This window comes from Oreochromis niloticus, linkage group LG13 (assembly GCF_001858045.2).
Source record: "Oreochromis niloticus isolate F11D_XX linkage group LG13, O_niloticus_UMD_NMBU, whole genome shotgun sequence".
NCBI classification, from domain to species: domain Eukaryota; kingdom Metazoa; phylum Chordata; class Actinopteri; order Cichliformes; family Cichlidae; genus Oreochromis; species Oreochromis niloticus.
The window spans coordinates 13,026,593-13,051,936 of NC_031978.2; the positions used below are offsets into that span (position 1 = coordinate 13,026,593).

General features: G+C 39.3%; 2 protein-coding genes across 2 annotated transcripts in view; one reads left to right on the forward strand and one right to left on the reverse strand.

Moving 5' to 3' along the window:
- Positions 1-17,951, forward strand: part of fmn2a (formin 2a) — a 40,225-nt gene extending 22,274 nt beyond the window's left edge. The window contains 11 exon segments of the mRNA XM_019366977.2: positions 1,103-1,164; positions 5,865-5,956; positions 6,049-6,178; positions 6,278-6,424; positions 7,050-7,109; positions 7,790-7,910; positions 11,157-11,249; positions 14,448-14,499; positions 15,441-15,590; positions 16,599-16,680; positions 16,947-17,951. Coding sequence (XP_019222522.1) covers positions 1,103-1,164; positions 5,865-5,956; positions 6,049-6,178; positions 6,278-6,424; positions 7,050-7,109; positions 7,790-7,910; positions 11,157-11,249; positions 14,448-14,499; positions 15,441-15,590; positions 16,599-16,680; positions 16,947-16,973 — 1,016 coding nt within the window. The 3' untranslated portion in view covers positions 16,974-17,951.
- Positions 17,952-18,030: 79 nt separating this feature from the next.
- On the reverse strand, positions 18,031-24,827 carry grem2a (gremlin 2, DAN family BMP antagonist a). Its single transcript, XM_003438408.5, has 2 exons — positions 24,428-24,827; positions 18,031-19,419 (listed from the first exon to the last, which is right to left on the reverse strand). Exons 1-2 carry the CDS (start codon positions 24,433-24,435, stop codon positions 18,840-18,842), a joined length of 588 nt encoding a protein of 195 aa, XP_003438456.1. The 5' UTR covers positions 24,436-24,827; the 3' UTR covers positions 18,031-18,839.
- Between the last annotated feature and the right edge of the window lie 517 nt (positions 24,828-25,344).

A 25,344-nucleotide genomic window follows, 5' to 3' on the forward strand; every position in this document is an offset into this window, starting at 1 on the left:
GACGATACGGTTTTCTCCTGAAAAAAACAGTTTCCAGTCAAATAAGCCAGCCAGACTGGTTTGGATAGTAATGAAAACCAAATGGTTAAAAGAAATGAGTGAGAGAAACAGAAAAGTGCAGTTTTTTTGTGGTGGTTTTGGAAGAAAAGAGTGTGTGAAGAGGTCAGGAAGTGACAGCAAAGGACTAAAAAAAAAAAAAAGGAGGAGTTGATTTGCACTTGGAGAAGAACAGTGAAGAGATTAAAAAGGCAACAGAACTGCCTACAGAGAGAGAGAGAAAGTGATATCAGACTATTTCCACATGCCTGACTATCCTTTAGTTTTATATTTGCCGTCATTTTCTTTGATCTTATTTTTCAGCTGTGCTGTAAAAGCCTTAAAAAGTCCTTCTGTATTCATTATCCAAGCAAACTCTCTTACTCAAAGTTGCTTTAGCCTCTGTGACCCTAGCCTTCACCCCTGTACCTCAGCAGCAATCAACAGATCAAAATATTGTGAGTGATTTTGGGCCCCTACACCATGGTGAAATACACATATAGGTGTCAAGCACTTCACTGGGTGATTGTGCGTACAGCAACACCTCAGCCTCAACACCACAGACCCCCGGGCTCTGTTTGTCTTTAAACATTTACTTTCAAAGGATTAATGCTCAAGGGCGCCAGGTCCTCGCGCCGAGACAAAAAGGCGACACCAGGAATTCAAACACAGGAGTTCAAACACAGATCTTTGTACCTTTGACAGGTTTCTAAGACCTCCATATTTATGTTTTAGTTTATGGCTCCTTGCATGCTATCGTCATGAGAACTGATAACTGTGCAGCTTAAAGCATACGATGTGTCACTTTTTGTGGGCATAGGATCACTTTTGTCCTTGTTTCATGGCACCTTCAGCCCCAGCAGGAAATGGTATTCTACCTTTGTTTGTAGTTGTTGTTTCAGAAAAAGAACCACTGTATAATCTAGAGATTATGAAATTGTCGGTCTGTTTGTGTTGGTTTGATTTCTGACTTGTTAATGGTGTTCATTCAAGGTAAAAGAATGTCATGACATGCTTTAGTGTTAACATTAACATTAACCATGTCACCCTCTCTTTCCATCCACAGCCGTTCTAAATATGGACAATACTGTTGTTGATCTGGAGACTCTGCAAGCCCTCTATGAAAATGTGAGTATAACAACAAAGACTTTGGAATCAAAGCTATTTCATATGGTCACAAAAATAATATAATAACGTTTTTCTTTGCAAATTTTTTTACTTTAAAGGAAGGATGATAAAGGATCATGCGGACAGTGGTTTTCAATGAGTCAATAGACCAGTGAAAAGGCAATTTCCCAAGCTGAAATACATTTGGGAACTTTCCTGCCAATCCAGAATCACATAAATACACAATGTTGAGCAACCAGCCCAGGAAAATTATACAAAGCAACTCCACCGACAGCTCAGGCTGATGTTGATGGCAGTATTCGCACAGGGAAAACCTTGGTCTTTTTTCTTTTCCTGTGTGGTTTGCAGTAAAAGTATGAGTTTGGAACAGCTTGCTAGTGACAAATAGAATGATTTATTGTTTCACATTTCATGCCATATATCAATAACAAGCAATCATTCCATTATAGAATGAAACCCAAGAAGACTCAAAAAGCAGTGATATCAACAAAATGGCAAAAGAAAATCATCACATGTTAGTGTTGTTTTATTTTTCACTTGACTGAGGGTAAACCACAAAACACCAAATGTCATTCATCAAAATGTATCTTTCCAACATTATCAAAGGCTGAACTTTTGTTTAAATTGTAGGGGTGAAAAAAATCTTACTGTAATTACATTATTGTGTAGCAACATTTCAGAGATGCCACTTTACTGCGAACATATTTCTCTATCTAAGTCTTATTCCATGTTCCACTTGAAAGGGGTGAACTGAGGAAATGTGCATTAGATACTAAAACAAACAGGCAAGCCACAAACTGTACTGGTATGTGTGCTGTTTGGCGACAGCGTCAGTCATGTGTAGGTCTGTCTGCTGCCCTGGAAGGGAACCAAAGCTTTTACGTAGTAAACATGTTTTCTACACTCTGGATCTGATTGACTCAACTTTTGTAATGCCCATGTGCAAAGGAAATGATAGTTGAGAAACTCCAGGATTTGTGTCAGAGCTTCGATGTGGTTTTAAAAAAAGAACCGACTACAGTGAGCTTTGCCAAGGTAAATCATATAATATTAGCAAAGAATTACAGAACTGTCATCAGTACTTCCCAATATGTCTCCATTTTGGCTGTGAAGACTTCCATTTATAGAGTAAATACATATTCATCAAGCTCGTCTGATAGGAAATCTCCCCAGCCCCAGCTGAAATGGTTCAGGGACCATTCGAAGTCGGGTCAGTAAATAATAGAACATGAAAATGAGTATGTTTTCCACATTTCAACTGTGATACATTTTTAAGATGCTGTGAAATTCCTGTGAATTACTTTTTGGCACAACTACACAGGAGAGGCCTAGACCTTTGGCTGCCAGAGGCATATTAATAATGTTGATCATGGGAATGAGACTGTGGCTTGAGACAAGCTGTAGTTATGAACCAATGTGTCATAACTCAGGATCAAAAGTCTTCTAACCTCTCCAGTCACCCCAAGACTTCAAGCCCTCTCCCTCTGCTTCTCCCCCTTATGGCCTAAGGCTATGTTATTGAGTCGCGGAGCCAAATTGTTTCTCTTTTGTATTGCGAGACTCCATCCTGTCTGTGGGTCTCCAGCCCCCTAAACCACAGTTGGCAGCACAGTCAGCCTGTCTTTAGGAATGTGAGGGGCTTCTAATGGTTACACCCTCACTCACTGTGCTAGGAGCTAGATCACAGTCTTCTCTGCCTCACTCTCTGTTTCTCTCACCCACACAAACATGCTCACAAACAAACATGTTGACCCACACAAATTTGCATGTAGTGTACAGTATGAGGATAAAGACAGATGCACGCAGAGTCGCTTAGTCTATGAGCTCCAGATTATAGCCGCTCCTGTTCTTTGAACAAAAACCAGTGTCATTAAAGGGGTCACAGTGATAGCGGGACACTGCTCCCTACCCTCTAATATCAAGCCATAATCTGGCCCCAGACGAGTTGTCTCAAGTTCAGACTTCTTTCAGCTGGTAGTAGATAATGGTCAGAGAGGTCAGTGAGTCAGACTCTCCTAAACTTTTAAACAAGATATGATCACCTCAAACCCCATTTTACATGGCATTGCTCTGAAAAAAGACTAGATATAGTTTACATTATCATTACACAATGTAACTTGTCATTTGGGGTCAATTATTTGGCAGCTCAAGGTACAAAGTATCTCATAAATGTAGTTTCATTGAAAACTGAGTGACATAAATAGTGATTAAGGCCTGTCTGGCTCTGTTTAGCCCTGTACTAGAAACTTGCGTAATGAATACCACTTGGCTACCTCTAGTATTCTGGCATCACAAATATCATCCTACTGTACTTTGCATTTGATATTCCACATGGGACTGTATTTCTCATGCTAACAACCACCACAACATGCCCTAGCAATTCAAAGATCACACGCTAATGCCTACTTGTCCCCAATTACACCAAACACTGCTGGGCTCCACTGCTGCCCTTTGAAAAGGATCTGCTTTGTGTTAAATATATTTACACTTGAAAACATCTCGAGAGAAGGCGAAGGAGAGCTTGCCCTCACCGACAGAAGGCAGCGGTGTGCAGAATACTAATCTGGCCCTCAGTGCGTTTGATGCTGGTGTTTGATGTTTTCCAAGGATCCATGCCGAGGCCAAACCCCAGAGTAGGATGGAGAGAAACAGAGGGTGAGGCCAGATTGCTGAGACTCAGACTTTGGGGGTCTAAGGGCTCTGGAGGGACTAAGAGAGAGTTTACATTTTCTTCCTGGAGATGGTTTTATTGTTTTGCCCCTCTGCGTCAGACACATTAGGATCTATTGTCTTTGCCTCTTGTGAAACGAAGGGGCATTTTCGGCTTGCTTTTTTTTAAACCACCTTGTATAAAACTGTGGTCCAGAGCCTGGCAGCAGGATAATAGTCAGGAATGTAGTCTGGCTGAAGGCAATACTTTTAGCATTTGTGAAACCTATACTGTATAGGCTGGCATATGGTTGAGTTTATGTACAAAACATAATTTGAGAATTCTTTTACACTTGAGATAAAGCTTCCAGACATCAAAAGGGAAGAAAATTAGGGAGGGTAGGGGGTTGTGAATGGCCTAAGACACGCAAATAAAGACTTCAATCCAACTGAAATGTTGCAGGGTTTGAAATGCAAGAAAACCTCCAAACACCTTACAACTAATTTTTGCATGGATGAGCATTAAAAAGTTTCAGTGAGCTGATATCAGAGACAAATGGGGGGGAAAACATGAAAAAACACCGGTACAATTATTTTTGCAAAAAGAGGCAATGCAGCTTCTTAGACGCAGAGTGCAGAATTACATCTATTGATATTTTTGTTCAAAAATCATTCAACATTCAAATGCTGTTTTGGGAACATGTCCAAGTATAACTCCTTCTAATGTGTATTTTTTCAGCTATTACAAAAAGGCTCACTATTTCCAAGGGATGGACTTTAATTTGAATGTATGTTTTCACCGCTTTGGATCGCTTGGTGTGACTCAGAGGATAAAAGTGATTCAAGTAATATCCAAACGAATTCTTTTATAAGGCACTTAATACTGTTTCCTGTGCTGTCAGTGTCCCACCCATTTCTTTTACAGATGTGGTTTTTCACTAATTTTCCTCTTCAGCAATTTTCTTTAAATTTTGGTTTCCTGACTGTGGCACTGCTACCTTTGATCCTTACAAAAATAAAGGAAATACATACACAGATATGTTTCAGCAATATCCATGTATGTTCTCTTGTAATCAAGCTGTGCAAAAGTCTTGAGTCGACGCTCATTTCTTTATATTTTCCTTCCAATGAGCCACTTTTTTTTTTTTTTTTTTTTTTTTTGAACTAACGGCTTACACAAAAACCCATAATTTGTTCTCACTTCTTTAGTTGAATCTACAGTAATGTCAATGTTAACAGTTTGAAAACAGCATTTCTAAAATTTTTCTACCAACAAGGTGATTCACAAAGTAGTATTAGCTTACAAATCTTAAAGTTCAGTACAAAAAAGTGGCAGGTCTAAAGAAACAGGCCTGAAAAACTCTCTACAGCAGATAAACTTTATCTGAAAGTCATCTAATTAAGAAATAGTCAAAATAAATATTCACCAAAGACTTGACACAGGATCTGAGAGACTGATCTGGAAGTTCAGTTGATGCATCTACTTTTCTGAAGCCTCATCAGAAATGGTCTCAGTGAAAGGGTGGTTGTCAAGAAGCCATTCTTAGGAAAGAGAAACCGGGAGAAAAGGCTGACGTATGCCAAATTGCACAAGAACTGGCAACAGGTCTAATGGAGTGATGAATCAAAATTGAAAATTTTGGTTAAAATCATCATCAAAATGTTTGAATAAGGTCAGGAGAGTACAAAACATGGTGCTGTCACGGTTTAGGGCTGCATTACAGCTAGCACTGTTGAAGATCTTGTCAAAATGTATGAAATTATGAACACGGATAATTGCCCTCAGATTTTGATCCGTCATACAATGCCATCTGGAAAGCATCTGATTGGCAACAGCTTCAATTTTCAGCAATGACAATGATCCTAAAGATGGTGCCAGTGCATTTTCCTGTCACAGTGTAAAGAAATGAGTGATGACTCAAGGCTTTTGTAGATGCATTTTGTGTTTTGGCTAGCTTAGTTTAGGTTTAAGTAAAATAAAATAACCTTTTGTCAGCGTCATAACTGTAACCAATTTCTATTTCAACTTAATGTGTACTTTCTTTTGACAGAGAGCTCAAGATGATGAGATGGACAGCATTAAAAAGCACATTAAATCTGCCAAAGGCAAGGAAGATGCCAAACCACTAGACAAGCCAGAACAGTAAGAACCAAATACACCCTCTAAACTAAGTCTGTTCAATGTCTTGCTGTTAAATATATGGTTTAAGTTGACTGGTCTTGTCCCTTCATCAGGTTTCTGTTCCAGCTATCACAAATCTCCAATTTCTCTGAAAGGGTGTTCTGCATCCTTTTTCAGTCAACCTTCCATGAATGTATCACTTCAATCCTCCGCAAAATTGAAATCCTTCAGAAAGTGTGCAAGGTGAGCCACTGGCCTTCTTCTCAGTTTGTTTTATTTCATGTCACTTGGTTTAGCCTTCATATCTTCATCTTGCGTGTCTGTGTGGTGTGTTCACCTCAGACTCTCCAGAGTAGTAAGGCCGTACTGCAGGTGCTCGGCCTGGTGCTGGCTTTTGGCAATTTTATGAACGGAGGAAATCGGTCTCGAGGGCAGGCTGACGGCTTCACCTTGGACATTCTGCCAAAACTGAAGGACGTTAAAAGCAGTGTGAGTATTGGAGTAAAAGCAAACATCACTTACTTTGCAATAGCAGATGTGTAATTCACAAGAAACCTGGAAAGGACTGGATTAGAAGTGGGGAAGAAAAAAATGTATAGATTAGAGGTCTGTCTAGCTTTGTTTAATTCACATTATGCAGTAAAATATAAATGGGAAAATAACTAATTCTTTAATATCTGACTTCTAGTTTTAAAATGGGATACAGGGTTTCAAATGTATTCTCTCTGGGGGGTCAAGCCTTATGACCATAGCTGGGCAGATTTTGAGGAGAAGCAATCGTGTTTGTTCTGATTCAATATCACAGCAGACTCGGAGTGCCCTTGGCACTGCCATATAAGGAAGCAATGGTTTGTGTTTTTGTAGTGGCGGACAGAGTAAGGTATCCATAAAGAACATCAAACTTTCCACCAACTCTTAAGTTATGACGGCCAGCCAAGCACAGTTGTGTTTTGTTGTAGTACTCTTCCAATGTCATGATTTATTCCTAACTTCTAAGGCTGCTGTCTCCATTCTTGTTTGCCCTGCACAAATTAAAACGTCCTGCTCCAAAATGATTAAATTAATAAATAAAGGGATCTTGGTTTATTTATTTGGATCTTTCTCTTTCTTTCAGGATAACTCCCAGAGTCTTTTGTCCTACATTGTTGCTTACTATTTAAGGCACTTTGATGAGGTATGTTTTGGTTCCTGTTTATTCGAATCACTTTTCTGTTTTAGTCTGATTTGCTTAGAAATCCTTCCAGAGCTCTCTTTTCATCTCCTCTCTTGCCAGAGGATACCATGGCTTATCCTTTATCAAATTATTTATTTTCCCTTTCCTCATTTACAGCAGAAACAAATCTCTCTCTACCGCTCCACCTCTCCCTCCCTCTCTCGCTTTCCCGGGCTCTCTCTTATACTTCTCTTTCTGTCTTTCACTCTTCATCTCCCGCTCCTACTCTGCTTTGGTCTGGCTTCGTTCAAACCTGCAGTCTGTTCATTGGCACAGCATCCAAAGCAGCGCTAGTGTAAATAATTAGGTTCTCCAGATGAGATGAACTCAGTAGTGCAGCTTGCCAAAATCAACCTGCATGACATGGCTGTAGCACTCATTATGGCCTGTCACTAATGCTGATGAGGAGAATTGACATGTGCTTTCTGACCCCGGCTTAATGGTCATTATCTGCTGTAGTTTTAGACATCTTCTCTGGCATGTCTGAACTGCTGATAAGTACATGTCGGTCCCTCAAGACATTTATTTAAATCTTGCCTTGTGTGTAAAGTATAGAGAGGCCCTCTTCCATTTGAGAAAGATTGATTTTGACATTGCAGTGTGTGTGTTTTTGCACATGTATGTGTGTTGTCTTTAACCAGGATGCTGGCAAAGAGACATGCGTCTACCCTCTGCCTGAGCCCCTGGACCTTTTCCAGGCCTCCCAGATGAAGTTTGAGGACTTTCAAAGAGATCTCCGCAAGTTGAGGAAAGACCTCAATGGTACAGTGATAAACTTGCATTCCATAGTTTTCCTTCTTGTGGGCACATCCTAAACACTGTATTTACATAATGCTTACAAGGTTGTAAACTTAGTTGTTCTGTAATTATTGCAAGTCTTATAACATGTTTAAAATGACACTGCATTGATATTTATGCAACATTATATGATAAAAAAAAATGTATGAATTCATTTAAGTGTTGCTTGCATAACGCAAAATAATTTTCCAGACCTGACCAGCTATGGTCATGTGTGGATTGTACAGGCCAGTCAACATTGAGATAGCATCTGTTTGTTGTACAGACAAGCTAACTGGAAGCAGATGTTACTTGTCAGATGTAGACTCATGTTGGACCTGGCCTACCTTTATTGTCGTCATGAACGAGAAAGAGAAATATAGACAGGGAAAGGTCAAGGAACTTCTACTACTGAGAGAGTCTGTTCAGGCTCTCCTCATTGTCCTGGAACTCAAAAATACAAATATGAGACTATTCAGAAGATAACTGCAGAATTTATAATCACGTTTCCAAAAAAGTTGGACCACTGTTTAAAACATAAAATGAAAATTCAATGAAATGATGTGCAAGTCATTTAAATCCTGCGTTAAACTGAAAACGGTGGAAAGACAAATGCTATTTTAGGAATATATGCTCATTTTAAATTTGTTACTCGTGACATGTTTTAAGAGATGGGGTGGTGTGTGTTGTTCGACAACTAGTTAAAGAGCCCAGTGTTAACTAGAGTAATAACATGCCTGGCTATATAAAAGGCATACTAGTAAGTTTTTCAGATGCAAAGAGATAAAGGGATTATTACTCTGTGATACACTGCATGGATAAATAGTTAAGCCATTTAGGAATTAAATTTCTTAACTTAAAAAGAACAGTAAGACTGTTTTAGGAAGACTGAAAACAAGTATTGAAAAAGTCAGATACTCTGGCCTCACTGGATTAAATAGAGCCTCAATTCTATAGTGGAAATCAGCACACCAGCTCAAAAACACTTACAAAATATATTGTCAATAAACACAGTTAACTAAAGCCACCATACAAGGAAAAAACATTTTTAAACATGATGATGAATCACTGGTGCCAACTCTTTACCCAAACATTTTAAAATGGACTCAGGCAATGTGGAAAACTGTCCTGTGACTCATAATCAACTCAAAATTATAGATGCTGGTCTTCTGGACTCAAGTGTCAGGGGGCTGCCTAGCTTCGTCTCAGTGCATAGTTCAAAAGCCAGCTTTTGTGATGTTATGGGGGTGCAGTAGTGAACATGGTATGGATACCTCTCTGATCTGCGACGATTCCATTAAGGCTGATTAATATATACAGGATTAGGAGAAACATTAACCATCCAGATGACCAGTTTTTCAGGATAGAACTTACTTGTTTCAGCAATCAAATACCCAACCACATTCTGCATGCATTACAATAGTAAAAGAATCTGGATGCAACTGGAGAAACTATATGTAACATGTTTCGTAATGACTTTAAGTAACCATTTTTTTCACACAGTCAGCATTTAATCTTCAGTCTTCTTCATAGTGTTTTGGCAACACAATTATTTATTTATTTTTTGACCAAGAAGTTGCTAAGAGTTGGAATGCTAATTTATCAGCTAAGGCTAGCTACCTTTGTTAGCAAGCTGCATTCATAAACTGCATAGGTGCAACCACATTGGCTTATTAGTGCTAAGTAAAGTGAAAGAAAACACCAGAATTTCACCCAAGCCTTAGTGTTTAGATAATACATTAAAAATGCTCCACATGCACCAGATACACACAGTGAAGAAGTCCAGCTTAATCTGGAGCTGTTTGTGTCTGAGAGGCCTGTCAGTCAAAAAGGTCATGCCCCTAATTAAGAAGTCGAGGTGGAATATAAGAATTCACCCTATTTCATGTTGTTATGAGGGGCAAAACTGGTCTAGAATATGCTTTTTAGTGCTGTAAAGAGTCGCTCTCTTTTGGAGTCAGCATCAAGCGGCACCTAGAGGAGCTGTAGGGTTTTTTTCCACTTTGCCTTGGCTTCATTTACCAGCTCTGGATCTTGTCCTTTAGTTTTGCTTTTTATCTTTAGAATTTAAAAAGTCAGCTCAGCATGAACTTGAATCAAGAAAAAGGGGGTTATGTGATATTTCCACAAACCATGGAGTTTGTGTAACAATAACTCTTAAGTGGGAAAGCAAAAACACAAAGTAAAATAGGACAATGGAGAACTGTATTAATGTTATGTCACTACACATTAAGATCACAGGAAAAGGTTCAGATATTGGATAATGACAAGCCAAACTCGCTGGCTGAGTGAAAAACATCTTAATTTATGCAGCATTTAGAAAATGTCATTATTCTTGCTCTAGAGGTGATTTTTTTTTTTTCTTTTTCTTTTTTTTTTATTTAAAAGTGTATCTTTGAGCAAAATGATGCACGTGAGTGTGTACTTGCAGCCTAATCGACGATTCCCTAAACCTGGTCTGTTCTCTATCATGTTTTATGTGTTTTTGCTGCTAAACCAATCAGACGCCTAAACCGTATTGCCAAATATTGTTTTTTCTCTGCTGTAATGATTCTTTAGGCTGTTCATTATTTGCAATTCATAAAGATGGAGTTGCTCACAGGGGAAACTGACTTTCGACCCCAGTGACTGTGGCACATACTGGCCATACATAAATACATCATCACATGCTATACCTGCAGACCTCTTCATTACCTAGCAGAGGTAGCTGAGTGCTCTAGCAGACATGGGCTTCGATGACAGTTCCCAGAGGGGGGTTCCGATAGGTAGGCGGCGTAGAAATGGCCTTGGCTGGCCCAAAGGACATCAGCAAGTAATGCAGTGGAGAGAGAGCTTGCTTTGCCTTTTTGGCTGAGGCACCATATGGTCGATGAATTACCACTTGCCCAGTCCCGACCTCGTTGTTCCCTTAAGCGTCTCATGGCCTCTCCACCTCTAAGGCCTTGAGCTGAGCTTGTGTATCTGTTATGCTTGCAGATCGAGCGTAACAATAAGTTTCTCCTGGGATCAGACCGCAGGCCTTCCTGGTTGCTAGGGCTAACTTATTAGTCATTATGGGTTATTATGTCTTTGCAGACACTTATTCAGCAAAAATTCAGTAGAGATTTATTAAAGCAAGCTCAGCTAGGTTAAAGAGCACTGCAGATAATTAGAGCGTCAATGGTGGATAAAATATTTCTGTTCTGGAAGACTCCCCCACCCCCCTTATCTTCTAATCTTTTGTTGTTTCAGCATGCTCTGCTGAAACAGAGAAAGTTTGCAAATTGTCCTCTGAAGAGAACCTGCAACCATTCAAGGACAAGATGGATGAATTTCTCAATCGAGGTGAGAAAACAACTGAATATGATTTGTCTGCAGTCTACTTGACTAGACTGTCAGTGAATTCCATTTAAATATTAAACTCAACAATGAACTGCAATGTTTGGATCTTTGTATCAAAAGCTTGATGTATCCTTGTAGCTGTACCATAGCCATCTATTACTGACAATCCACACCAGTGCACTAATATGTTCCTTCATTACTTTAAACATAGTCACTGTAGTGTATTTGGAGTTCCATAAACACTGTTCTTCTGCTGAAAATCCTTGCCAGATCTGCAGCTGAATTTGCATGTTAAGTATCAAACCTTTTCATAGAAATAATTTACTACTTTAAGCGTGCATGCTTTAATTTAATTTAAAGATTTGTGTGAGCCTATTTGACGCACCTCATCAGTCAGAATGATGCAAGTTGTCCATGCCTGCAAACACATTTAAGATCTGTTTCATACCGTTTTACAGTTGCTATACACACACAAAGACTCAGTCAGTGTAGTTTCCATAGGGACCTCTGTTTATTTCAGGGTGTATTGAATAATTCACTGATGTTGTTTCAAGTTTGCCTATCTGTTTTGAAAGATTATGACTGCACTTGGAGTCAGTTTAGTGGGTTTTTTTTTTTTTTTATCGTGATCTCTGCCTAATAAAATGAAGCACTCTTGCTCTGACTCAAAGAAAAAAAAAAAGGCTAAATTTGAACTTATGTAGCTTCTTGCTGTAAATTGACTGCCAAGAGGAGAACTGTATAATGTGGCGTAAAACAGACTTCTTTGGAAAATTATCTTTTTCATTAAGTATACTTTGAATATTACTTGGTCTTTATTTGTGCGCTCAGATGTAGAGGAATTTGACTGGAATAATGAAACTTTGCCCTAGAGGCATTTGGATGGAAACAACAAAGGGTTCGGCCTCTGAGTACCGTGGCTGTGATAATAAAATTTGTGAGCTGCAAATTTTCAGTCAACAGGAAACAGCTACTGCATTTTTGTTTAAATATCATGTCAAAATCTACTCAAAATATAATCGTGTTTATTTGTCATATTCACCAGATGTCATGAAGTCGAGCTTTTATCTATAATCTAACATCTGCATGCAGCAATATTAGATTATTGCAGTCTCCTTCAAATGTGTAAGACTTACTGGGTTTTTTTTTTTTTAAACACTTGTTTTACCAAAACAAACCAATAGTCATTATTTATGTAGCACTGGCTTTGACCCTGGGTACATTCAGTTGACTGTGACCAATCTTCCTGAAGGACCCAACTTGCAGGCCTCTTTCCAACTGCTTTTGTATTCAAATGAGAGTCTAATACATAGCATATGTTCTTCAGCAGTAATGCTCACTGTCCATTTTAAAGGAAGTCTGCAGATGAAAGCATCTCTCCCATTTCCACCTCTCCCCATCTCCTTTCCTCTCTCTCTGTGCGTTTGAGAGAAATATGGGGGCTCTCTCTTTGATGCAAATGATGAGGTTTTTCCTCTGAGACCAGAATGTAAGCACTGTAACATGGACATGTGACTCACAAGGCTCCAGACGGGATTCTTGAGGTTCTTCCACTGCAGCGGTGAAAAAAGAAACAACAGCCAAATGTCTTATTTTTGTTATTTCTGTAATTTCTAAAAAGCCTAGGGTTAAACCGTTTCTGGCTCCACAGTTTAAACCGCTTTTGTTTATTTTCTGACCATGCAACTAACCACAGAATAACAGTGGGAGCGGACTTGTTGGAGCTTGGCTGTTTGGTCTAGCTCGATTTTCTCCACTCACTTCACAAATTCTCATGCATGCAGGCCTTTGATGGAGTCAATATGACTAGCAAGAGAGCACCGGCCATGTGATAATCTGTTTCTGATGAATGTAAAGATTACTAGTATGACTGATGGCATACTCTTGCTACATTTTCTACTAACTGCAACCTAAGAAATCAAAGCAAATAAGCCAAGAAGGTTAAATAAACTTTTAAATATGAATGCATAGCACATTATGGAAAAAAAATTATTGACTTTAGATAGACATGTTGATGTTTTATATCTTTAAATAACCTGTTTTTTGAAGTTTTCCTCTTTTGTTTGATTCTCTCCCATAATATCACAATATCTTAACAACATCACAATAAGATTATTAGAAAAGAGCAAACTATATTGACTTGATACTGAACGATTCAGCATGATAAAGGTTATTTAATAGTCTATTTTATATTATATTTTATATTAATTTTTTTTAAATGTTGTCGCACAACTTCATATTTCTCATCAATTTGTTATTTTTGATGCACAATCTGCAGAGACAGGAAAGATTGTAGGCTGCTGAGTGATTTAGCACTTTGGAATGATAACGCATAGTGCTCCTCTCAGCAGGTTTGTCTGAGATCTTTAGATGTGGCTCTGGCTTCAATTACACAAAGCAACCAGATATTCAACTGGGTAAAAGCAGCACACAGGTTTGTGCCAGGAAAGATTCTCTGTCCCATCTACTGTCATCTGTCTCAGAAAGCTATTTGCAGGCCATAGGTCATTTCTGATCATTTGACAGTTTAAGACAGCAGGTTACACATTACTGACCTTGAGGGAAAAGAGATGTTATCTGGGCAAGGATTTAATGTCTAGCCTTTTGACAGTTATACAGCACCATAGTGAAGATATAGACCAACAAAACACAGCTGGAGCGACTCTACAACTGCTGATATATTGAAAAAATGAGATGAAAACTCAGCCCTTGGATCTGAAATTTGATGAGTACTAACCTGCAATGCTTGTCTAACCAAGGCTGTCACATTTGACTGCTTTTCGTTCATATCATAATTTATAACACAGTTAAAATGATCCTGATGGCACCCCAAGATAAGTGTTGTGGTCTGCTGGAACTGCTTGCTAATGTGCACCATGATGTCCAACTACTCCCTCACACCTCACACAAACGTGAACACACAGTCATCTGTCTCCATTTGAAGTAATATTACACAAAGAAGCACTTGTTCTGCAATCTCCACTACTCATTTGTCAGTTGTGCAACAGCATACAATCCAACACTCAATAATCTCATGGCTCGATGTTGACCCTGAGCAGGACTTTTGAATTAAGTAATGGTGACATCTTGAATCTCCTTGTATATACAAATCACACTATAAATGAAAGAGCTGTCTTTTAAGGGAAATGCAAAATCTGTCTATTTGCGAATGCATAATTTTTTTTCTTCTTACTTTCACAGCCAAAACTGAACTGGAAACGCAGGAGAACCAGCTAGCAGGAACTCAGAAGATGTAAGAAGGGGGGTGTGTGTGTGTGTGTGTGTGTGTGTGTGTGTGTGTGTGAAAACCTTTTCCTACATATCTTTGCTTAAAAAATGTTACTTTCCATTTTATTTCACGAATTTACATTTGGTCGTCTTTTACGTTTCAAAGCAGTGATTGTAGTTGTGAATTTCAAAGTAAGGTATAATGCAATCCAACACAGTTTGAAGTGATATACTCTCGCTGGAGTGAAGAAATATAATCTTGCAGCTTTGTCAATATTTATGACTCCTGGTTCCTTCAATTACATGGAAGGTGCAGGCCGTCATGCCAGGCCTTCAGTAGACGAGAGGCCCCCTATGCAGTGTCTATGTTGTTTATCTAAGTGGAGCGAGAGTAGACAGCCATGGCTCCAGGCTTCTGTTACTGCTGGCTTGGAATGTGTTCCTATAGCACACTCCAAACAAAGAAACCCCAACCTGTCCACGATATTAATCCACTCAAAATTGCTGCCACGTTTAACACCTTAATGTATGTCATCCGCTGCTCTATGCACACTTTCTTTTTGCACGATCTGTCTTTGGCTCCTTTGTCTTTCATCACTCATGCTTACACACCAGTAGAGTATGCGTGTGTATGTATACACAAACATACAAAAGAGGTTCATATGGATAAGGAAAAGGAGTGATACAGCAAAATTCTTCATGTTGGTTAAATCAGATTTTCTTGCTTTTGCAGCACTAATAGCATTTTTTGTTCGTTGAAATGCATAGTCATTATTGTTTTTATTCTGTTTTTTTTTTAGTTACTCTACTATTAAATCTCCAAAAAGCACATTATTCCAAGATTAGCTATCATATTTTGCATATCTGCATAGGACTGCCAAGTTTCACAATAATTGGTATAGTTTTCTGTAATCTGGTGTTGTAATGTTTTGGTCTTGAAGTAATGTTTTTCTTCTCTGTCCTCAGTTTCTTGGAGTTGAGTGTATCCTTCTCAGTTAAACCAAAGGCAGGAGAGAAAGAAGTCTCTCCCCACACATTCTTCTCCATTTGGCATGAGTTTTCCACAGATTTTAAAGACCAGTGGAAGAAGCAGAATAAGCTGATCTTACAAGAGCGGTGAGCCATATGAAGATTTCTGTTTCACAATGTGACATTTTCCTTGATACGGATAAATCCCTCTGATAGGACGCTTAAAACTTTTGACTAAAAATGAAATACTGCTGAGATATCAGTCTACTTTTTTCTCTTGTTTTCTCTGGTTGGGAGCCTTAAAATGTGATAACAGATGTGCCCAATGCTCCTTCATTTTGAATTTTCCCCAAGCTTGAGTTTCCAAACCATTAATAACTTGCAGTACATCTCATGTTCACTGAAGATCCTATCAGATTCATTCAAATTCATGAAGGGAAAGAGGGCAAATGACCCAAATCTTTGTCCTTACCCCAGCAACGAAAAAAACACATGCATCATCCAGTTAGCTTCCAGTGGTTTGATAAATATGAAGATATAGCTGCATATGTCAACAAAAAGCAAATTGGTCCATTATTTCCAATGAAGATTGACTTGTGATAGTATTTGTAAGAGAGGTCCAATGTCATAGTCTTTGCTTGTTCAGTAGGAAAGAATAAAAACTAATTTGAAAGCATTAACTCTTTGTCCTTTGCCATATGTGGAACAGTAGATGGTAATCCTCACTTCTGCCTGTATGGGCATGCAAAGATGCAGCACTACCATGCATTGAACATGTAATGGGTAGAGACAACAGGCGAGTCTGCTAGTGTAAACTGCTCTACTCACTCAGTGCCAGCATGTTAATCATTTTACTTTTAAAGAGCAAATGAGTAGTGACATTTCTGGCCCTCTCCTTGCTATAGTAAACTAGAGTGAATCATTTCAGAGTAGAAAGTCTGGCCTTCTGTCAAACCAAAATCCTTGTGTTTAAATGCCCCATGACCACAAGTTGGATGGTATAAACCTGCAATCTTTAGAACTATACTACATTTTTCTTTTTTGATGGTGTAATGGTGAATTTTAGCAAAGTGAATCTGTGTAGCTCTATGCAGCTAATTAATTGCTCTTAACGTCTTTATCACATGATTGGCATTTATTTCTCCTTTTTTTTAGGGTCAAAATGGCAGAGGAGTCTTTTAAACAGGCCAGGCAGAAGGCTTCCTACAATGTGACACCCAAACATGCAACTGGAATAGTATGCATGGCATTTTACTTTTTCTTATTACTGTATGGAGTCATCTGTTTTCTATTTATTTATTGTAATTCTAGCAGTACCTGCCTTTTTCTTTCTTTCAACAATGCAAATTGTCTCCTCACCTAACAGACCCAATTGCTTGCAAATGCTTGTCAGTGTTTTAAGAAACAACAATCCTGGCTCTTATAGTAACATTTTAGAGTGGAGCGCCAGTGCTTCCAGCTGTAAATAACTCACACTTTTTTCTTGTCTTTTTTTTTCCACAGAAAGCAAAGTTGGGTAAGAAGATCTGAAGCAGACAATGGAAAATTATCATCACCTAGCCTATTGCACAAGCAGTGTTTGTACAATCTGACACGAGTCATCAGTCATTTTTAGCGTTTATTTGCTCCCAGTATTTGTTTTCAATTGGTTTAGGGCTGTCGAGTGTGAGCTGGTTCAAAGTGTATCGTTTAAACTTGGGATTAAAGCTAATGTCCTCACCCACCATTTCACAAAATGGAACGAGTCTGTGTTATAAAAAGGCATCCCTAAGCTGATTCCTGAACTCAAGTTGCATGAAAATTTGCTAAAAATACTTGCTGTTCCTTTTCTTCTTTTTTTTGGTGACACTATGTTCAAGCTTTATCAGTATAGATAATATGTAGCCATTTTTTATTGCCGTTTCCAAGCCTAAGTTTCTAGAAAAACCATTAACACGTTGTCTTCACATCTCCCTTGATGGTGAAAAGCACAGGATTTTATAATATTTCTATATGGTGCCTTATTGCATAGTGGAGACTTTAAATGAGTTGAACAAAGCTTATTTTTGAAATGCATCAATTGTGATTCAATGATATCTACAAGGAAAAAAAGTCTGTTTACATGGCCTGAAAAATAACAAATTTACTCCTTTCAATATTTTCATCTGGTGTGTTTCAGAATCAACTGCGAATTCTACGTGTTTTACATACAGCACCTCTTCTATTAGTGTTTTTCATTTAAAAAGTCATGTCTTTCTAAGTCATGTGATCTGATAAATCCCCACTATTGTTCTTACATTATTACATTATCTACATTATTGTAAATATGCTTTCTTTTAAGCAAAATCCTATGCAGATAGTTTTACCTTTTGTCATGTGAAAGAGTGTGAATATCCATAGGCTAAATCAGCAGTAGAATCATGTGATGTGATTTTCATGTACAATACCAGCACTGTGTTTTGACTGAATACATCTGACCATTAAAAATAATATAAATATATATTTATTGAATAAAAGACATTACCCTGATTTTTGTGATTAAAAATTCTGTTATTGGTGATCAATTTCTGTTTATCATATGACAAATTATATGCACACTACACATCACTTTGTTTTATATGAAATAGATTTAATATATTTTTACATACTTAAAACACACGTGTATATATTGTATACATTGCATTGCAACTCCATTACACATGCTGCAGTTTTTTTTATTTTTTTTTCTCCTGGCTAGTATATTTGTGGAAAATGTACAGTATACAATCAGGTTTGTATCCAAACAGGTGGATGTTGTGAATTGCTTCATCTTTTCTTTGACATCATCATGTTAAGACAAAACAAAAAGGGTAACAGAATACTTGTGAAACACGGCAAAAGAGATACTGACAAGCTGTCTAAGATTGTAGAACCACCTATAGATACACATTTTACAAAGACTGTTTTAAGTGGTTGCACTAATTATACAGTTGGACATTACTTTAATGCACTTCCTTTTGCTTGGCCATCCTCAGTGTCCATAATGTTCTGTCATATTTAAGAGGTACTTTCTTGAATCCTTTAGGTAGATGTGATATTTTTGAAATGCTAAAACTAAAAAAAATGTCCATTGTTAAACACCAGCAGCTTTATTATCACTGTCTCTACACAGCCACTTGATTTATTCTTTTTTTTTCTTTTTTTTAACCGCACTGGCATGTCAACATGGCTGCTACTCTCTAATTAAATCATTGTTGAGCTTTTGTGTATTTCTAGTTCCATGTTTCATTTTGTTGCAAGACAAGCCATTCTTTGTACAACGCGATGCAGAACAGTTCCTCTTGAAGCCAGTCCTTGTTTGGCTAAGTTTGTGAATTTCTGCCTCTGACAGCACATAAATGATGTCATTCCAAATTTAAAAGACCTTTAAGTCCCCCTTCACAGTTTCCCATGGCCGCTCACATCCACAGACATGCAGCGACACTGTTTGACTCTCTGCACCTTGCGGTGTCTGAAAGGGGGCTGCAGGTCTGGGCAGTCTAGCTGCACTGTGAGCTGTGTGATGCGATGTGGCCTACAGAAGGAGCAGGACTGAAATGGCTCCTGGGCTTTGTTGTGGTTTTTTCTTCCCGAGCCTGAGGTTTGGCCTCGACTCTGTCCCTGACTCGAGCTGGGACCCATATGCCGTGGTATGTAGAAGGAGTTACACTGGCCATAGCAAAAACGGTTGACCACAGTGCGGCTGTGGCAGCCCTCCTCACTGATTGTCTGACGAAGAGGTTGGGTCTTGCACCAGTCTCTGCGGAGGTAACGGCGCTCTGTCACAACCAAGGCTTCCCGGCTAGAGGATAGCACCTCTGGTTTCTGCTGAAGCAATCGGTGGTGACGGTCTGCGGACAGGTTCCCTTTGGACTTGTATGGAGATGGGATGGCTCCCTGAGGACGGGACTTTTTGGTCTCTGCAGTGATGCAGAGCACCCCAGCCAGTATGACAGGGATAGTTATTCTCCACAGCATTCTGCAAAGAGAGATACATTACTATACAATGTAGCGAATAGACTGAGTAAGACATCTGCACATACAGAATCTGGACATTTACACTAAAGCTGGTGTAACACATTTAGGTAGTATGAGATGAAACATGACAGTCACACAATTGCTTACATGATACTAATGTTGCCAATTATGCTTGCAACTGTGAGAATGTTCATTCCTGTTGAGCCACCTTTGCAGTTTAGCCTTCCAGGCATCACTGAGGAAATGAATCCATCACCAGGGCCCCCATTTGTCAGCATCTCTGTGTCATTACTTCTATTTGCTTTCCTCTCGGCTACGCAACTCTTCCAAAAATAAATAAAGCCCTGCCATCAAAGGATACACTTAAACACCCATAACGAGAAGGGGAAGTTGATTTTATTGGTCCCGTCGCTGGGTAAAATAATTAGGGCTTTGCTTACTTTAGTCATGAACTATGCCGCAGATATGTAAACAGGCATTAGAGAGGCCCATCTGCATGTTATTAGGGAAAGAGTCAGAGAGCCGTACAGTTCACTCATCTACTCTTTGGTGATATACGTGAAGAAAACTAAAGTGAGAGTGATTATGGACCTATATTGTCCATAATCACCAGTGCCTTTTGTACGATGCCAGCACCATAGAGATAGTATGATCTGGAGAAATGATTCCTCTTTGAGTCAAAACGGAGTACGCGCCCGTGTGCAAGCTGTCAGTATTTGCGCCAGCACATTTTTGACCATCACTCAAGCATCTTTTCAGCAGATGTTGCTCTTGACAAGCATTGCATGACACCAACTTAGAAATTCTGACAGAGAACCAAACGGCCTCAAGGCCATTGGCTGCTACTATTCACAGACTCTTCTTTGCTGTGCTCGTATGTTCTCTTTGTTCCTTTCCTGAACCTGCAACTCACTCTGACATGGAACAAATTACTTTATCATAATCCACTTTGTTTTTTGCCTCGTTTTTTTCTGCCCTTGACCCTGAGGTCATGGCAGCTCTGTCTGAGCAGCATGAGCACTCGAGTCTGTATATCACTGTCCCAGCAGCACTTGCCATAAGCTAGACAGCAGCTGTTAGTCCATCTACCAGATATATAGTATGAATTTTAACCTTTATTTTTTTTGTTTAAATAAGACCATACGTTGCAGTTACTTAGCACAGAAAATGGAGTGCACTGCTAATTTTTTTTGTCGTTCAAATATAATTTGATGAATTTTTTTATGGCTTTTTTTGTTATAGTTTGGTTTTGCTTTGCTTTTTTCTTAAGACATCTGCGTACAGTCTGCTAAGGAACTAGATCAATTATATGGCTGAAGTAACAATGTGTGTCCAGATGACACACATTTAAGCCAGTTCTTACACAGGAAATTATGATTTTGGCACCTAAAGCATTTCTGAATCAGAAATTGGGAACTGGACATCCAAAAAATGTCTGTGGTTCTTCTAGAGATACATTTTTGCACACATACAGACCATATATACTCCCCTACACTCACCCACCATAAGGTTAGAATAACTAAAGTAAACAATCCCACTGTCTTTCCCCCACCTGCTGTATCAGAGAATATTGACCCCACTTCATCTTTCAGTGAACTACCTTCCACTTAAGGACAGTCTCATTTGTCTTTACCTGCTCCATCTTATTCCTGCTGACTGGGGGTTTAAGTGCACAAACCCCTGATCAGGGTCACATGCTCTGCTTTTGTGTCCAGGCTCTTGTTTCCCCATTTTCCCTCTGTCAGTCTCTTATGTAGCACCGTGTGACTCCGGTGATCTACAGCCTGGATAGCTCTTGGGGCTGGGGAGGGATGACCTGACTGACTGTGTACACAGGGCATGACAAATGACCTATACAGTCAGCAACTGCGCTTCCTCTCCACCCCCAAACTCAGCTGGTGTTAGAGTAGTGGCCCTGCTGAGCTATACCCATCAATCTCTCTTGCAAGACAAATTGTGGTTTTGGGGTAACGATTCAGGGGCTTTTGGGGGAGTCTGAGGTAGATGGTTAGTGGTTGGGGATAGAAGATAAGGGAAAAAAGAGGGGGTTGCAGACTCGTTGGGGTTTCTGGACTCATGACCCACCGGGAAACAAAACCAACACTACTTGGGGTTCATGAAAAATATAACTTCATCTCTCCTTGTGAGCTTTTTCTTTCTCTTTTTGTCACTCTTGTGATTTTTATTCTTGCACCGATCATCACAGTCCTAGAGACAGGAGGCGACTGTGGTTTTGAGTGTTAATGCTGGGACAGAACTGAGCACAACCTTTGTGTCTGCTAAACACTAATATTGTCCACAAACACAGCTTTATGTTTTACCAGAACCACAAATACTTTGAATATGCTTCACTGAACTGTGGCAGACCTTGGTTCCAAAATTCAAACCTCTAATGAAATTACAAATGCCAGACACAAATACCAGAGAGACTGCTGAGCTAGACACAAGCTTTTTGGAAAACAGCTATTATCATCAGTGGGAACTTGTTATGTTTTGTTTTTCAGAATGGCATGATAATACCATGGTAATGTTTTCTGTCTGGATAACAATGGGCCTTTTTTTTTTTCAAATCTTGAAGTCAAATGAAAAACAAAATGATTCATGAAAATGGCCAGCCTAGCAGCTAAATATCTGAAGATTTCAAATATCCAGTTGTTAAATAATTGAATAAAGAAAGGAGAATCCTTTCCAAGGCTTTCAAATTTGTACACACAGATGTACTTCCACTAAACCATGCGAAACATCTTCCCAGCACGTCTTCAAAGGCAGGTTAAAACAAACAAAACCTGATGCCTCAATTATTGGTGCGTCAGAAAGTCTCATACATAGACTGGTAAGTGCAGTTAATTACAGTAGAACTGCATTTAATTCACCGTGCAGCTCAAACCTCAAACACACACGGGTAGCCACACACGCACACGCGCACGCGCATGCACCCATGTGTGGCCACACATGTGTGTGTAATCACACACACACAGACACACATACAGTGTTAAACGCACATACACAGGATACAAAGAGAGAGAGAAAAAGGGAAAGAGAGGTAAATTAAATGTTTTCACTCGGAGCCAATTACACAAAGAGGAACCATGTCATTATCTGCATTTGCGGATTGCATTTTCCCAAACTACGCTTCACTGTTGGTTCATTAACAGCTGGGGGTTGGGGGGCTCTTTTTAGGGGCTTTGCTGTGTAAATGTGTCTAATGCCAACATCGCCAGGAGGCCGCTTTAGGCAGTTCGGGTAGCCATTTGTCACCACAATCCGTCTTGATAATGACTAGCAGCCCAGATATAATGCTTTCCAAGCTAAGTACTGGCAAGAATGTAAGACAACTTCTTCGCCTCAGCAACATAAAGTGCTTTAGTGGGGATGAAGGCCAATTAGAAATCCTGTGATAGTACACTAGTTGTCACTGCAGACATAACCTACAGCGATTAACACCACCTTCTATTTGCACTTAAACAAAACGGTTTTCTCTTTTTGTTTCCTCTTTAATAGCTTTGTTTCACAGTCTTACATTTATAATCTGTATCAGCTTGTTTAAGGTATTTCAAGCTGAAAACTTTATTATATTTTTTTGATCTATGAAATAAAGCGATTCTTTATCTAACGAGCAACACTTTAGGATCTTCACTAGGATGTCAGTTCTCTGGCTTTGAGCAATGTTTGGTGAGTTACTGTGGCCTGCTACACCAGCAGGCCACTGTGTAATAGGATGGTTACTCTTGAAGACTCTCATGATTTGTTGGCTTATCAAAGTTTGCTCTCAACTGAAAGTTTTGCCACAACAGGCCAAACTGCAGTTTTACTTTTTAATTCACGTTCCTCAGCATCAGCGCGTAGTTCCCGTTTACGTATAATAAGCGCAAACTTGACACGTTAACAGTGTTAATAAAGTTTGCTATCAAATGCCAGTGTTACTATCTCCAGAGGCTCACAATGACGTGTTTTCTGTTGCTTAAGAAATTACAATGTGTCTGTGTGCTAAATCCTCTTTGACATCAGAGCAGATTGTACAAGGTGGTGCAGTCACCAGAGCTGTAAGCAGGATCAGAAGGCAAACTCCCCACCATTCCCCGCACGCATACTGTAGGGACACGCACACATGCACACATATGTTCTCAAACCAACTTGGAGAGGCATCAGCGCACACAACACAAAGAGAACACATAAGGGAATATAAATCTGTGCAACTGAACAGGGAGGAAAAGAAAAGAGTAGAGATTATTCAGCACCCACAGGCTATTGTAGTAACATAAATGATCTTACTACACATACTGTTCATTAAGATCATTATGTCTCAGTCTTGTATTCACTGGAAAGGCTAAACTGCCTCTTAAGCTCACTAAGAAGAAAAGTACAACAGCCTGTCATCACTCACTAATTCTCTCACTCACAACACTAATTACTTGGAACCTCCAGCCACTAATTATAGTAATTTAGCAGACACTTTTATCCAGAACACCTTTCAACGCCTTGAAGGTGTATATTTTTACAATGGGTGGCCCCAGTGGGAATCAAACCATCAGTGCTGGGACATTATACTAAATAGCTGTACAACTACCGCCGTTCCAATTACATGGTTCTGCGCTTAGTCACTCAGAGACGCACTGAGTCAGTCAGTCAGAAACTCACGTGGGATATGATGAACCAGCACTCAGCCAATTTCTCTTCTCTCTGGGAAATCCAAACGCTAGACTACATGGCGCGTTCACGTACACGGTCACATTTCCTCTTATGTGCTGCAAAGCTGTGCGCCTTTAAATAATGTATCATTATATTTCCGTGTAAATCAGACATTACAATGGGATACCATACCAGCCCGTGTGTATTATCTAATATCGAAAACTTTCTTGAACTTAATGTTAATAATTTGAAACTAGTGCAAGCCATGCGTTATGAAAGTTTATATGTAAAATCATCTGCTGAAGCGCTTTTTTGAGTCTGGAGGCATTCAATATGGTATAAAGTCAGTGCTATCGAAATGTAATGTATGGTTCGTATACCTTTTCATGTGTGCAGCGGTACAGTGATGTGTCAAGGATGCATTCAAGGGAGATCGTCCACCTTCAGTGGTCCTTGCGTCCGCTTCCAAGTTTCGGTTTCCATGGCAACATAATCTGCGGTATCCTCAGGCTTGTCCTTGCTCCTCTTCTTCCCTTCTTAAAGTTTGGGACGTGCTCAGTTTCCCATCCTCTTGGGCAACGTCTTTCTCTCTGAGTCTAATGTTCTCTTTTTGGCTTTTAGATTAAGAAAATAAGCTCCAGACTGCAGTCACAGTAAGCCCATATCTTAGTGTCGTGGAGACTGTCTGCAGTCTGTCTTTGAGAGTGTTTGAGTCACTGTAAAGCCTGCCTTAGTTTGAATCCCCACCACCCCTTTCCCTCCTCAAGAATGGGAGGGTTTTTCCTATTGGTCCTAGCTATTGTGTGAATCAAATCAAGCTTCATTTCTTTCATTTAAATCTAGGAGAGACAGGCTGTCTTTTTCTGTCTGCCTTTTAATATTCTGACTATATATATTTATATATGAATCCCTACTCATCCATAATACGTAAAACTAAGATGACAGATTTTCCCTTATCTTATTTTTCCATCGTAGGTTTTCATTTCCTCACCTTGTATTTGACAGTTAATGGTACTTTACTTTTAAGGAAGTGGATGAGATTTGGAAAGTGGATAAGAGAAACAATGGTTGCCTAAAACCCCCTAAATTATCCTTTCTTATTGGCACAGCACCACATCAAAACGAAACCCGTAACCTCCAATCCATAAATCATTCTGTGCATGCACTAACAGCATGCTTTGAAAAAAATGCCACGGTTCACATTCCTTGATGCAACTGAGACAATGATGTTTGTCTCTTTTGCGGCTCTGGCTATGCTGACCACTGGGCACAAAGACTGAAAACTCTGTCACTTCTA